The sequence below is a fragment of the Homarus americanus genome, unplaced genomic scaffold (genome assembly GCF_018991925.1).
Source record: "Homarus americanus isolate GMGI-L3 unplaced genomic scaffold, GMGI_Hamer_2.0 scaffold40248, whole genome shotgun sequence".
Lineage (NCBI taxonomy): Eukaryota > Metazoa > Arthropoda > Malacostraca > Decapoda > Nephropidae > Homarus > Homarus americanus.
The window spans coordinates 9,115,799-9,129,447 of NW_024712526.1; the positions used below are offsets into that span (position 1 = coordinate 9,115,799).

The 13,649-nt window shown below is 45.9% G+C and overlaps 1 protein-coding gene across 1 annotated transcript in view; it reads left to right on the forward strand.

Annotated features, from left to right (window-relative positions):
- Positions 1-13,649, forward strand: part of LOC121862197 (transcriptional activator cubitus interruptus-like) — a 61,100-nt gene that overhangs the window by 22,010 nt on the left and 25,441 nt on the right. Inside the window, exon 2 of the mRNA XM_042360295.1 lies at positions 3,286-3,405. Within this exon, the coding sequence (XP_042216229.1) occupies positions 3,315-3,405 (91 nt within the window). The 5' untranslated portion in view covers positions 3,286-3,314. The remainder of the gene's footprint in view (positions 1-3,285; positions 3,406-13,649) is intronic.

Sequence of the window (13,649 nt, forward strand, 5' to 3'; positions counted from 1 at the left end):
CCCTGCCAAGGCATTCTCACACAAAACACAAGCCATCCCCCCACCTCCCTCCCACCCCCACCTCCCTCCCACCCCCACCTCCCTCCCTCCCCCCTCCCTCCCCCTCCCTCCCTTTCCCTCCTCCCTCCCTCCCTTCCCTCCTCCCTCCCTCCCTCCCTCCGTCCGTCCGTCCTGCGAAAATAGTTCACCTGTCACCAGCGGAGAATTGAGCCGCCAATCACGACAGAGATGTGGTCCTCATCGTGTTATGATTGGTTGAGCGTCGCGAAAGTCAACTGCTTGTCGACATTCATTGGGTCTCTCACACTCTCCCTTCCTCACACACTCTCCCTGCCACACACACTCCCTCACACACACACTCCCTGCCTCACACTCTCCCTGCCTCTCCCTGGGCGGATGTTCTGGGGTTTATTAATTAAGTACACGCAGGTAACCCGAGCTGGCTTCTGTTGCAGGTTTTATTTTTTGTGTACAACATAAAACTGAGACACTGTATCTTGTGTATGTGTATGTGCGTGCGTGCAAGTGTGTACTACCCCACTCTCCCCTCCCTCCCCTACCCCCTCCCTCCCTCCTCCCCCTCACTTAACATCTCACTCACGTACTCCGTCAGATATCATGTTACTGGATTCCCCTTGTGCTCTGCTCTTCTAAAGTGTTTATACGTGTTTTTTAAGTGTTTATAAGTGTTTGTAAGTGTTTAGAGGTGTTTTTAAGTGTTCAGAGGTGTTTTAAGTGCTTATAAGTGTTCTAAAGTAATTTTTTTTCATGGATTATAAGTGTTTTAAAGTGTTCTCTGGGGGTTTTAATCTAAAGTGTCCACTCAGGAGTTTCAGAGATTTAAAGTGTTCTTCCAGGATGATTAAGTGTTTCAAAGTGTTCTCTGAGCACGTTAAGTGTTCTAAAGTGCTCTCTTAGACTGTAAAGTGTTTCAAAGTGTACTACAAGAATATTACGTGTTTTTTTTAGGATATTAAGTGCTGTAAAGTGTTATATCAAGTCTTTAAGTATTTTAAGTAGTTTACGAGTCAGTAAAGTGTTCTTATTAGAATCTACCAAGATTTTAAGTGACCTACCCACCTGGTGTAAGTGTTCTATCTGGATATTAAGTGTTTTATCAGGCTTTTAAATGTATAAAGTGTTTTACCACATTTAAAAGTACTTAAGTTTTTATTATGTTGTTAAATATTCTGATAAATTCGTATAATTGCTGTTAAGTGTTCTTGCCATCCTGTTAAGTGGTAGAACACTTACAATACACTAAACAGCCTGGTAGAACACTTACAATACACTAAACAGCCTGATAGAACACTTACAATACACTTAACAGCCTGATAGAACACCTACAATACACTTAACAGGCTGATAGAACACTTACAAACACTTAACAGCCTGGTAGAACACTTACAAACACTTAACAGCCTGGTAGAACACTTACAAACACTTAACAGCCTGGTAGAACACTTCACTACACTTCTCTCATGCACGCAGGCAACCCACAACCGGTTTTTCTTAATTACTTTACTATAAATACATTTGTAAGTATTAAGTATTTTGGTGAAGATAGTGTCATTTGTGAACATGACAGGACCACCCTAAAGTAGTCTTGTAGCCTGTAGTGTGTGGTTGGTCTTTTGTCAGCCTGCCCTGCCTACCCTGCCTCTTAACCTGCCTACCTGTTTGCCTACTTGCCTGCTTGCATCTTAGCCTATCTGCTTCTTAACCTGTCTGCCTCTCAACCTACCTGCATCTTAACCTGCCTCTTAACCTACCTGCCTCTTAACCTGCCTCTTAACCTACCTGCCTCTTAACCTGCCTCGTAACCTACCTGCCTCTTAACCTGCCTGCCTCTTAACCTGCCTGCCTCTTAGCCTACCTGCCTCTTAACCTGCCTGCCTCTTAGCCTACCTGCCTCTTAACCTGCCTATTAACCTACCTGCCTCTTAACCTGCCTATTAACCTACCTGCCTGTCTATTTACCTCCACACCGCACCCCATCTGTTGTGTTGTGCTGCAGGCTGTGTGGTGGTGGTGGTAGCGGTGGTGGTAGTTAGCGATGTTGGTTGCCCTGGGGTGTCCTGGTAGTGTGTTTGGTAGGGATAGTGATGGTGGTAGTAATAGGGGTGGTAGAGGTAGGGTAGTTGATACAGGTTAATAGTGGTGGTAGTTGTGGTTAAGAGTATTAGAATTTGATAGTTGTTGCTGTTGTTAGTAGTAGTGATTGTAATGATGATAATTATTCTTAATGGTGACAGAAGTAATCGTGGTTATGGTGTATGAGAATTGTGGTAGTGGTAGATAGTGGTAGAGAATAGTTATAGTGGATTTTGTAAGTGTAAATAAAAACTAAAATCCCACAAAAACATTAATAAAACCGTCAATAATGTTATTTTCCTTCAACATCTTTGTCACAAAACAGTAGTGTGTGTTTACTATGGGTTGAACCTACGCCCCGCCCACTCCTTCAAGGCCACGCCCAACGGCATCTTCTCATTTCACCTTCATCACCTCCCACAGTGATTCATATGCTACATTCCCCCTACACTCCTATATGGGCACTGATCAATACTCAATGGGACTGAACGTTATATACTGCCACACTCATAAAGCCACGCCCATCTGTGACAACTCATTCCTCTTCATCATTTTCCATAATATATCGTTCTATTTTATCCATTTTTTTTATTAAAGTAATTGAACGATATATTATGAAAATGAGCGATGTATTCAGCCACTGGAGGAAGAACGTATTTGTATTGCCATCCTATAAAAGACGTGTTTGCAAATGACTTAATTTTCGTCACCTGGGCGCACTAAATCAGGCGTTTTATACCTGGACCGTGTACCGCATTGGTTATTGATGGCGTCGTGTGTGTGTTGTGTGTGTGTGGGGGGGGGGGTGTAAACTTGGTATTTTGAAGTTGATTATGTCTCGCCCGCGCTACCTGTCTGTGGTCTACCTGTCAAGTTCATTACTGTCCGGTATTCTATTGACCTATTGTATTTTATTATGATCTATTAATTTTTGATGTATCTGATTGTATTATGTTGTGATGTTTTGGATTATATTATGTTTAATTGTATTTATTGTATTTTATTGCGTCTTATAGTATTTTGTTGCGTCTTTACAGTATTTTATTGCGTTTCATTATATTTTATCTCATCCTTTTACTTTTTTGTCGTATTTTATCGCATCCTATTGTATTTTACCCCGTCTTATTGCATGTAGCTGTATCATGATGTATCCCAGGCTGTTGTATCTCACTGTATGTTATTTTATTTCAGGTTTATCAGTGGGCGGCGACTACCTCGGGATGAGTGGGTTGGCGGCTACTAGGTTGAGTGAGCCTCATCTCTTAGCCTCATCTACCTTGACTTCTACCGATCTACCTTCCTTCCTTGACGGTGAGTACTGATGTCTGCACCTGTGTCATCTACCGTCAGTCAGTGTGTGTGTGTCTAGGGAGGGTGTTGGAGGAGGGAGGGAGGGGTACTGGAGGGTGTGGAGGGATGGAAGGAGGGGTGGAGGGACTGGAGGGAGATTTGGAGGGGTACAGGAAGGAGGTGATGATCCCCCGCATCTGATGAACCTCACATAGTAGATCAGTTACAGGTGTGGTGAACTATGTCTGTCACCTACACCACCACCACCACCACCACCCACCTACCTACCTACCTACCCACCCGCACCTCTACCACCCACCCACCCACATCTTCCTACCACCCTCAAACCCTTACTTCACACCCTTAAGCCCTCATCTCACGCCCACCCACGTCCGCCCACCCACAATCCCGCCCCTCCTACCACCCACATCCTCTTCCTCCCCTTCGTATTAGCTGATAATGTTACAAGGCTTCTCTTAATTGAACACTGATTTATCTACTCCACACTTCATCACCCTCCTCCTCCTCCTCCTCCTCCTCCTCCTCCTCCTCTTCTTCTTCCTCTTCTTCCTCCTCTTCCTCCTTTTCCTCTTCCTCTCCTTCCTCTTCCTCCCCTTCTTCTTCTTCTTCCCTCAGCTCCATTGAGAGGCCTTTACGTTGAAACTATCGGGGTTATCTGAGGCTTATGGAGTCTTTGGGAGGTTCCTGGAGTCTATGGGAGGTTCCTGGAGTCTATGGGAGGTTCCTGGAGTCTATGGGAGGTTCCTGGAGTCTATGGGAGGTTCCTGGAGTCTATGGGAGGTTCCTGGAGTCTATGGGAGGTTCCTGGAGTCTATGGGGAGGTTTCTGGGGGCTATGGGAGGTTTCTGAGGCTATGGGAGGTTCACAGGCTATGGGAGGTTTCTGGAGGCTATGGGAGGTTCTGGAGGCTGGGAGGAGGTTCCTGGAGGCTATGGGAGATTCTGGAGGCTATGGGAGGTTCTGGGAGGCTATGGGGAGGTTCCTGGAGTCTATGGGAGGTTTCTGGAGGCTATGGGAGGTTCCTGGAGGCTATGGGAGGTTCCTGGAGGTTATGGGAGGTTCCTGGAGGCTATGAGAGGTTCCTGGAAGCTATGGGAGGTTTCTGAAGGCTATGGGAGGTTCCTGGAGAGAGAGAGAGAGAGAGAGCCTGGGAAGTACCAGAACAACAACAGTGGAGGTGTTGTACGCATGCGCCACAGCGGGTGACGTGCGCGCTGATCCGAGCTGACCTCCATACCCTCGCCCTCCCCCTTCCATCCCTCTCCCCCTTCCCTCCCTCTCCCCCTTCCCTCCCTCTCCCCTTTCCCTCCTTTCCATCCCCTCTCCTCCCTCCTCCTCCCCCCTCTTCCCTCCTTTTCATCCCCTCCATCCCTTCCACCCCCCCACCCTCCCCCTTCCCTCGTTTCCGCCCCCTACCCCTTCCCTTCCTCTCCCCATTCCACCCTTTCAGCCCCTCCTCTCTCCTTCCCTCCTTTCCTTCTCCCCACCGTAACCCAGTTGGGGAATAGGTCGCGTGGTGGTCGTCGTTGGGTCGTTTAATAATAATAATAATAATAATAATCCTTAACTTATAATTTTAAAGACATTTTTACTGAGATTTGAATTATTTTTCGTGTTTATTTTATGCTCCTTTAGTCAGCCCTATGAATGCATGACCTGACTGACTGACTGACTGACTGACTGAGAGAGAAAATTGTACACAACCCCCGACCCGTTCACTTCAAGGGGTTCTCTTTGCACCCCCTGCCCTTCGTGTCTCTCTCTCTCTCTCTCTCTCTCTCTCTCTCAGATTAAGTAACTAGGCTAAATGAGGCAGCCATGATTCCAGGAAGAGTGGATGTTATTCATTCTCTCTCCTCTCTCTCCCTCCTTCCCTCCCCCTCCTTCCCTCCCCCTCCTTCCTTCCCCCTCTCTCCTTCTCTCCCTCCCTTTCCTTTATATATCTTTTATTATCTTCTCATTCTTTTTTATCTGCTTCTCTCTTTTCTTTTTCTTCCTTCCTTCTCTTATCTCCACGATTCCTCTTACTCCTTCTCTTTACCTTCTCCTTTCTCTCCTTCTCCTCTCCCTTTCTCTCCGTCATCCACCTTTTCTTCACCTTTTATCGTTATTCTTGTTTTCATTTCTTTCTTCTCCTTTCTTCTACCTTTTTCTCTCTCTGTCTCTCTCTCTCATTTCTATACCTCCTCCTCCTCCTCCTCTCTTATTCCCCCTCATCTTTTCCTCCTCCTCTCTTATTCCCCCTCATCTTTTCCTCCTCCTCTCTTACTCCCCTCCTCTTCTTATTCCTCCTCCTCTCTTACTCCCCCTCCTCCTCCTCCTCCTCCTCCTCCTCCTCCTCCTCCTCCTCCTCCTCCTCCTCTCCTCCCCCCTCCTCCTCCTCCTCCTCCTCCTCCCCCTCCTCCTCCTCCTGGGTGTGAATGATGGTAACCGAACTTTTATTACGTGGCACATGAGGCGATGACGTCTCTCCCCCTTCCCTTTAGTGAGGGGAAGGGGGGAGGGGAGGGGGTGAGTTGGACGGGTAAAGGAGGAGGAAATGAGAGGAAGGGGAGAGGGGAGAAGGATTGAAGAGAAGGAGATGGGAAAAGAATGGAAGAGGGGGTGGAAGTGAGGGGAGAATTAAGGGGAAGGGGAGGAGATGGTGAGGGTAGTGAGGGGACATAGACAGTGACGCCGTGGGGAGAGGGTGATGATTCCCCTCACTCTGTTGGGGAGGAGTGGGAGAGGGAGGGGGGAAGAGGATGGGAGGATATTGAGAGATTTTTTAAGTTTAGTTTAACAAATTTATTGGCAAAGCTTGTAATACAGTTTGCCTATTCTGAGTAATTCAGTCAGGTCTTGACACTGAGGGTGGTATCACTTCTCACTGCCACGCAGGACAGAGGTTCGTACACAAAGAAATACATCATATTCATTAACAGCTATAAATGTACAGAGGTCAGATTCATATGGGTAATGTCACTGTTCACTGCCACGCAGGACAGAGGTTCGTACACAAAGAGATGCATCATATTCATTGACAGCACATATACATATATGTACACACACACATACACATATACATACATATACATATATACATATACATATATATATATATACATACACATATACACACATACATACATATATGTCGGTCAGAGTCATGTGGGTAATGTCACTCTTCACTGCCATACAGGACAGAGGTTCGTACACAAAGAATGCATCATATTCATTGACACTATATATAGGTCAGATTCATGTGGGTAATGCCACTGTTCGCTGCCACGCAGGACAGAGGTTCGTACACAAAGAAGGAAATACATCATATTCATTAGCAGTATATATAGGTCAGTGGATCACATACATTGGAGTCATATTCTAATTGAAGACTAATCAGTGTGGGCTAGCAGCAAATTTGGGATAAACAGCAAGAATGTCCTCAAGCACACCTGATTCAATGAAGTAATTACATAGTTCAAGATACAATAAGTCAGGTGGCCTGAAGTCTTTGACAGTGTCACATTCAATAATATAGTGTTCAAGTGTATGCTTTAAAGGTTTATCACAAAGTTTACATGCTGAGTGTTCCGGTATGGGTACAGCGTTACTAACTTGCCAGATGTGTCTGTATCCTAGCCTAATTCTGGCCACGACTACATCACATTGTCTGGTTCTGTCCTTATGCTGGCCATACCGGTACCTCTTGTCACAAAATTTGTCATATTTACTAATGCTACAACTGTCAGGTCTCTCTGCATTTCTCACTTCTTCTAGATCAGAGTTCATGATTCTGACTTGAATGTTTTTAATTACAGCATTGGACAGGCCAAGGTCACGGTCAACATTTTCTTTCTTACATGCCTCATTGGCCAGTCTATCAGCACGGTCATGATACCTCATTCCAACATGGGACGGAATCCACACAAATTCGATACGAAAGTTGTTCTCATTGGCAGTTATCGCATTCCTTTTAATATCACATACAACTTTAGACATAGAGCCTGACGGGCTGTTCATTGATTTCAAAGCACTTTGAGAGTCACAGAATATCACCCCACCTCCATTTTCTTTGAAGTAGTCTGTGGCTAAGTAGATTCCGGTTTGTGTTGTGCTGGCCCAGTTGTTCAGCCTTTGTTTGTTTGACACTATCATCTCTTTTTCTTTATATATTACAATTACACAGCCTGTTCTACCTGTGTTTGTCTGCACAGAACCATCAGTAAAAGCATAACATTCACTTGATTTAATACTCTATGTGTCTGTTAATAGTTTCTAGTGTGACACATCTCACCACATCGGTGTTTAACATTTGCTTACTACCAACAGGAGTGTAATTAATAGGAACTGATATGTCCAGCCAAGGAGGAATGGCATTAATAGGTTCGTCTGGGGTGATTGGGACATTCAGTTTCAAGAGATCTGCAACACTTTTATGAAGCCACGCCCCAAAGAGAGTCTTTTGTGGAAGGTTGGCGAGATGGTCGGGATTACTTAGATAGAACATCAACTCAGTTTGAGCTGTAGTTTGAGAACCATTGTTCTTCAAAACTTTGACACAAAACATGGTATTAAGTAGAGCTATCCTCTCAGATAGGGAGGGCAGTCCGAGCTCTTTCCTCATGTTTACAATTCTGGTTGATTTTGGGCAACCTAGGATGATGCGCATGGCTTCATTTTGCACTACCTCGAGGCTGTTGAGTTGTTTAGGTGGAATAGTCACAAGATGGAGAGCATGATAGTCAACTACAGAACGAATGAAGTGAAGATAGAAAGTACGAGCATAGGTGATGTTAATTCCATAGCCCTTGCCAACAAGGGTTCTGATGGGGAGGGAAGGGGAGAGAAGAAGGGGATAGGAGGTGGGGAGGAGAGGGGAGAGGTGACAGTCCATTGAAGAAGCTCCCCAGTGTTGCCAAAGTCAATCGTCCACCATTACTACCTGCAGAGTCACACCTGTACACACACACACACACACACACACACACACACACACACACACCTGTACCTGTAGCGACAATGTTGCCAGAACCCTAACCACAAGACTCCCATAATTGTACAACCAACTAGGGAATGTGTGTGTGTGTGTGTGTGTCCTTGACCTTTGACCCCTGAGAGATAATTACATATGTTTACGAAAAGTTAGTGATCATGTTTTTGTTCACCGTTTTATGTGAGTTTGTGTCTGTAAGTTTGTCACCACTATAACTTCACAACGGGTAGAGCTATAGTGATCATACTTGGTTCTTATGTTCACTATAACAATCCCTAGAGTTGTTATGTTTTGGGGGGTTGTAAAAGGTCAAAGTTCAAGGTCATATATGGATTAAAAATGGTGGTTGTGAGTTGGTATCTGCCTTATGGTAGTCTCTCTCTCTCTCTCTCTCTCTCCTTATCTCATCAGCATCTCTCTACACTGTCATGTTGCTGTTGAGTGTCTCGCTCCCCAGCCAACATCTCTCCCTGCTGCCACCCGTCTCTTTTTCCACCTGGCTGCCTCTCTCCTATCTCTCCATCTCTCCACCACCTCCCTCCCATCCCCTATCCCTCTATACAATCTCTCCATCCCTTCTCCCTCACTACTATCTCTATTTCTCCATCTCTCCCTCACACTCCCTCCCTCATTCCATGATTATCTCTTAACGTCTCTTAACCCTTCTAGCCAAGGTGGAGTCCCTCAGGTGGGGGCGTCTCTCATGCACTGTCTCTCCCCTGCTGTTTCTATCTCACTTGGGCTGCGTACAGTCTCTCTCTCTCTCTCTCTCTCTTTCTGATCGATATATCTTTGTCTGTCTGTCTGTCTGTCTGTCTGGCTGTCTGTCTGTCTGTCTGTCTGTCTTTCTGTCTGTCTCTCTTTTGTTCACATATACTGTACAGTCCCTTCATAAATACAAGAGATGTGAAGAGAGAGAGAGAGAGAGAGAGAGAGAGAGAGAGAGAGAGAGAGAGAGAGAATCATCACTCACGTATTTAAGAGCTGTTGACCATGACAGGACCCCCGAATATACCGACTAAGGGGCAAGAGTATGCTCCACCACATAGACAGGTTAAGGTCGAGGCTCTCACCAGGTTAATATAGGCATTCTCGACCTTATGGAGGAGGTGGTGGTTAAGACGGTGTGATCTGGACGTACAACCATGGCAGGAAAAGAACAATAATAAGGAAGACAAGAGTGACAATGACTGAGAGAGAGAGAGAGAGAGAGAGAGAGAGAGAGAGTTCAGACTAGCTATCAGGACGATTGATAGACAGAGACAGACATACATACATATATACAGACAGACAGACAGACAGACAGACACAGAGACAGGCAGAGAGGCAGACAAACAGACAGACAGACAGACAGAAAATAGAAAAAAACGGAGAGAGGTAAACAGAGAGAGAGGCGGTTTCAAATAGTCTACGAGTGTACTGTAGTTTCTGTTTTCGCACACACACACACACACACACACATACACACACACTCACTCACTCACACACATACACACACATACACATACACACACACACACACACATACACACACACACACACACACACACACACACATACACACACACAGTTCTCGAAATATAAACAAACACACACGACCCTCGGCAAAAACATTAGAACAGGAACCCAATCCATGCAAAACACGTGTGTGTGTGTGTGTGTGTGTGAGCGTGTGAGTGTGTGTGTGTGTGAGTGTGTGTGTGTGTGAGCGTGTGAGGCGATGTGTGTGTGAGCGTGTGTGTGTGTGTGAGCGTGTGTGTGTGTGTGTGTGTGTGTGTGTGTGTGTACAGATACAAATCGTACATATAATGACGAATTCCTGCCATAACTGCAGTGTAATTTCCTGCCAGCGTATAGAAGCCCCGGGCAGAGCATAATGGATCCCTGTACTGGGCCCTGGGCCGAGCATAAGGGAGCCCTGTACGGGCCCCGGGCAGAGCATAAGGGAATACTATGTGGGGGCCCCGGGCAGAGCATACTGAAACCTTTCACTAAGCCCCAGGAAGATCATGTGGAATCCGTATTACTTGGAACCGCGAAGAGCCTAGATAAGCTCATTATTGGGCCCCGGACAGAGCTTAAGAACTCATTCATTGGGCCCTGGACAGAGCATAAGAGCCCATTTACTGGGCCCGGATAAAGCGTAAGGATACTTCACACAGGGCCCCAGACAGAACGTAGGAGAACTTTCAATGGGCCCCGGACAGAGCATGAGGGCACCACATGCTGGGCCCCGGACAGAGCATGAAGATACCACATACTGGGCCCCGGACAGAGCGTGAGGGCGCCCCACGTAAGCCGTGAAGGGCGCTGCTGTGAGCTAGACGAAGGCTGGTCCTCTGGGAACTCTCGAATTTCAGCGTGGGTTGTGATTGGTGGAGGCGCGGCCGTGTTTATTGTGTCCCGTGCATGTGTGGCTAGGGTGGGCTACATGGGCGGTGGTGGGTGGGCTACAAGAGGGATGGGTGGGCTACAAGAGGGATGGGTGGGCTACAAGAGGGATGGGTGGGCTACAAGAGGGATGGGTGGGCTACAAGAGAGATGGGTGGGCTACAAGAGAGATGGGTGGGCTACAAGAGAGATGGGTGGGCTACAAGAGAGATGGGTGGGCTACAAGAGAGATGGGTGGGCTACAAGAGAGATGGGTGGTAGTGTGTTAGGAGTTTGTCTTGTGTGTGTGTGTGTGTGTGTGGTACTGGGCTTCTGTCATCATACTACCACACATACACACACACACCATAACATACATAAATACATTAAGATACGTAATACATAAAGATGCATAATACATAGAAATACACACTATATAAAATAATAGTCATGATACCTAAAAATACATATTGATACACACAAAATACACAATACATAAAAAAGATACATAATAGAGAATACATACAAAAATACCTGAGGTGTCTGGATGTGAACAAAAAACAACAGGAAACTAATAATAATTTGAGCGTGTGTTGTAGCTCTCTCTCTCTCTCTCTCTCTCTCTCTCTCTCTCTCTCTCTCTCTCTCTCTCTCTCTCTCTCTCTCTCTCTCTCTCTCTCTCTCTCTCTCTCTCTCTCTCTCTCTCCACACCGTCGGGATCAGGAGGACAGACGCAACACAGGACTCACGCTGATGTACCCTTTTCCCGCCGTAGTCGCAGAGGGTTTATAGACTAGAAAGGTACACACACACACACACACACGCTCACTTGGCCAGGTTGCATGCAGCGTCACATCAGGGTATTGACAGTAATGGAGGTAAATAACAGTAATTGTGGTCGTCCGGAGAGAGAGACACACCATCTAACCTCAGAAGGCGCCGCAGGTGAGATCTTCTTGCTAATTCTTTAAGCCAAAGTTGCCCGCCCGCCCGCCCGCCCTCCGCGTGGCTTCATCTGACAGCTGCCCTCCACACCACTATCTTGTACGTAACTTATAAACACAGTCATTGGTGTTACATTTGTTTGATATAGACATCTGTGGGTTAGTCTATGATCGTTTATCTGGGGTTTGGAGGTTCATATTTTTTGGGGGGGCGGGGGATCGAATCGTATCCCAAGCGTCGAGGTTACAGTCTCATTATACGATTGAAACGAACACAATACTTTGACCTCTCCAGTCCATGCAGCTGATGAACGAATTTTAAGTCTTACTGACAGTCGCTGGCATAACCTTTCAATAAAAAAGAAGGTAGTAAAAAAAACACTCCAAAGTTAAGAGACATGGAAATTTGTCAGAGTAAAGTATAGGACCCACATCTACACAGACATTTTTGACAGTAATGGAGACAATGACTGTGATCTGAGCGGTAATAAGCAACTTGGCGCTATCACCATTCTCCATGATTGGAAATGTTACGCTCCGCTGATCAAAGAATTGTTCCCCATTTAAGCATCGTTAGAGGTGGCCCGCTGTAAACTCTAGCGTGGAGATATATTACCGAGGGGGTGATAACTGCTGCGTAGAGGAGTATTATAGCGTGGATAAGTTATTATCTCAACGCGGTCTTGCTGCATGGGGACGTCCTCGCGTGTGTGTGTGTCTGAGCAAGCGTTTTGTAGCCTCGTGACTGATCATTTAAGTATGTAGGAACAATGATCGCTGTAGCCTTAATGATACAGTCTACGCGTGGCCCTGTAGCGTCTTGTATCATGATGGGTTGTGTGGCCAGACACTCAAACTGAAACGCAACAGTGCATAAAATGTGTTCCCACTTCACCACATAAAAACGATTTGGGTTCACATTCTTCAACATTCTGACGGTGTAATATTCCTCCTACCTGACGATATAAGAATGTAACTTACTGAATGACTAGAGGAGGTAAAGCACACACACCGATAACTGCGACCTAACTAGATTCATTTATTTAATATCAAGCCAAATATATTCCTTACGTTCTTTTAACTTCAACTATGACGAATTAATATTTTACGAACGTTTTTTTAAGTGTTTTGCCAATGAAAACGTTGTTCATGTCCTAAACTAAACGTTCTTGTTTGTTTTTCCTTGCGACTTTGTATGTGGAAGTGTGTTGAGAGTTCCACTTTACGGTAATAAGGAGGAAGAGGAGGATGCACTTTTCTGTATATAAAGTGTGTGTGTGTGTGTGTGTGTGTGTGTGTGTGTGTGTGTGTGTGTGTGTGTGTGTGTGTGTGTGTGCGCGCGCGTGCATTCGGCTTGCCTCATTCACTTTCTTGAGGTTTCTGTACCCACATATTGCACTCCAGTCAACAGCGAAAAAGTAGACCTTCCTTCCTTCCTTCCTTCCTTCCTCTACAATATTTCGTGCACATTCTAAATAAAACAACTGATCATCACAACACAAGAAGCAGCCAGTGTTTTAAGAACCTCAGAATTACCCGCCGCAGGAAGAGGAGAATTGCTCACTAACTATTTCTGCAGGAGACAATCTAATACCGCGATAGGTCATGAACGCGTGGTGTGGTCAGTCGCCCTGGAGGAGGAGGAAGAAGAAGAAGGAGGGAGAGAGAGAGGTGCCCGGGTAAGTGTGTTTGGTGAGACTAGCGTTTGATTGCAGGGGATACAAAACAAGCTTCCCCCACAGCGTCCAATGTCTTCATTATCAGCCACGGTTAAAAGTAATATTCCCCCCACCTCGCTACTCCTCCTCCTCCTCCCCTTTACAACAAACAACATGCCTTTTATCACACCGCCCATCGCTTACCTCGCACACATCTCCCGACACATTACCATCCGACATCCTTATCATTCATCAGCGTTGGATGATATCATGGAATAGTTATAGGGAAGGAGGATG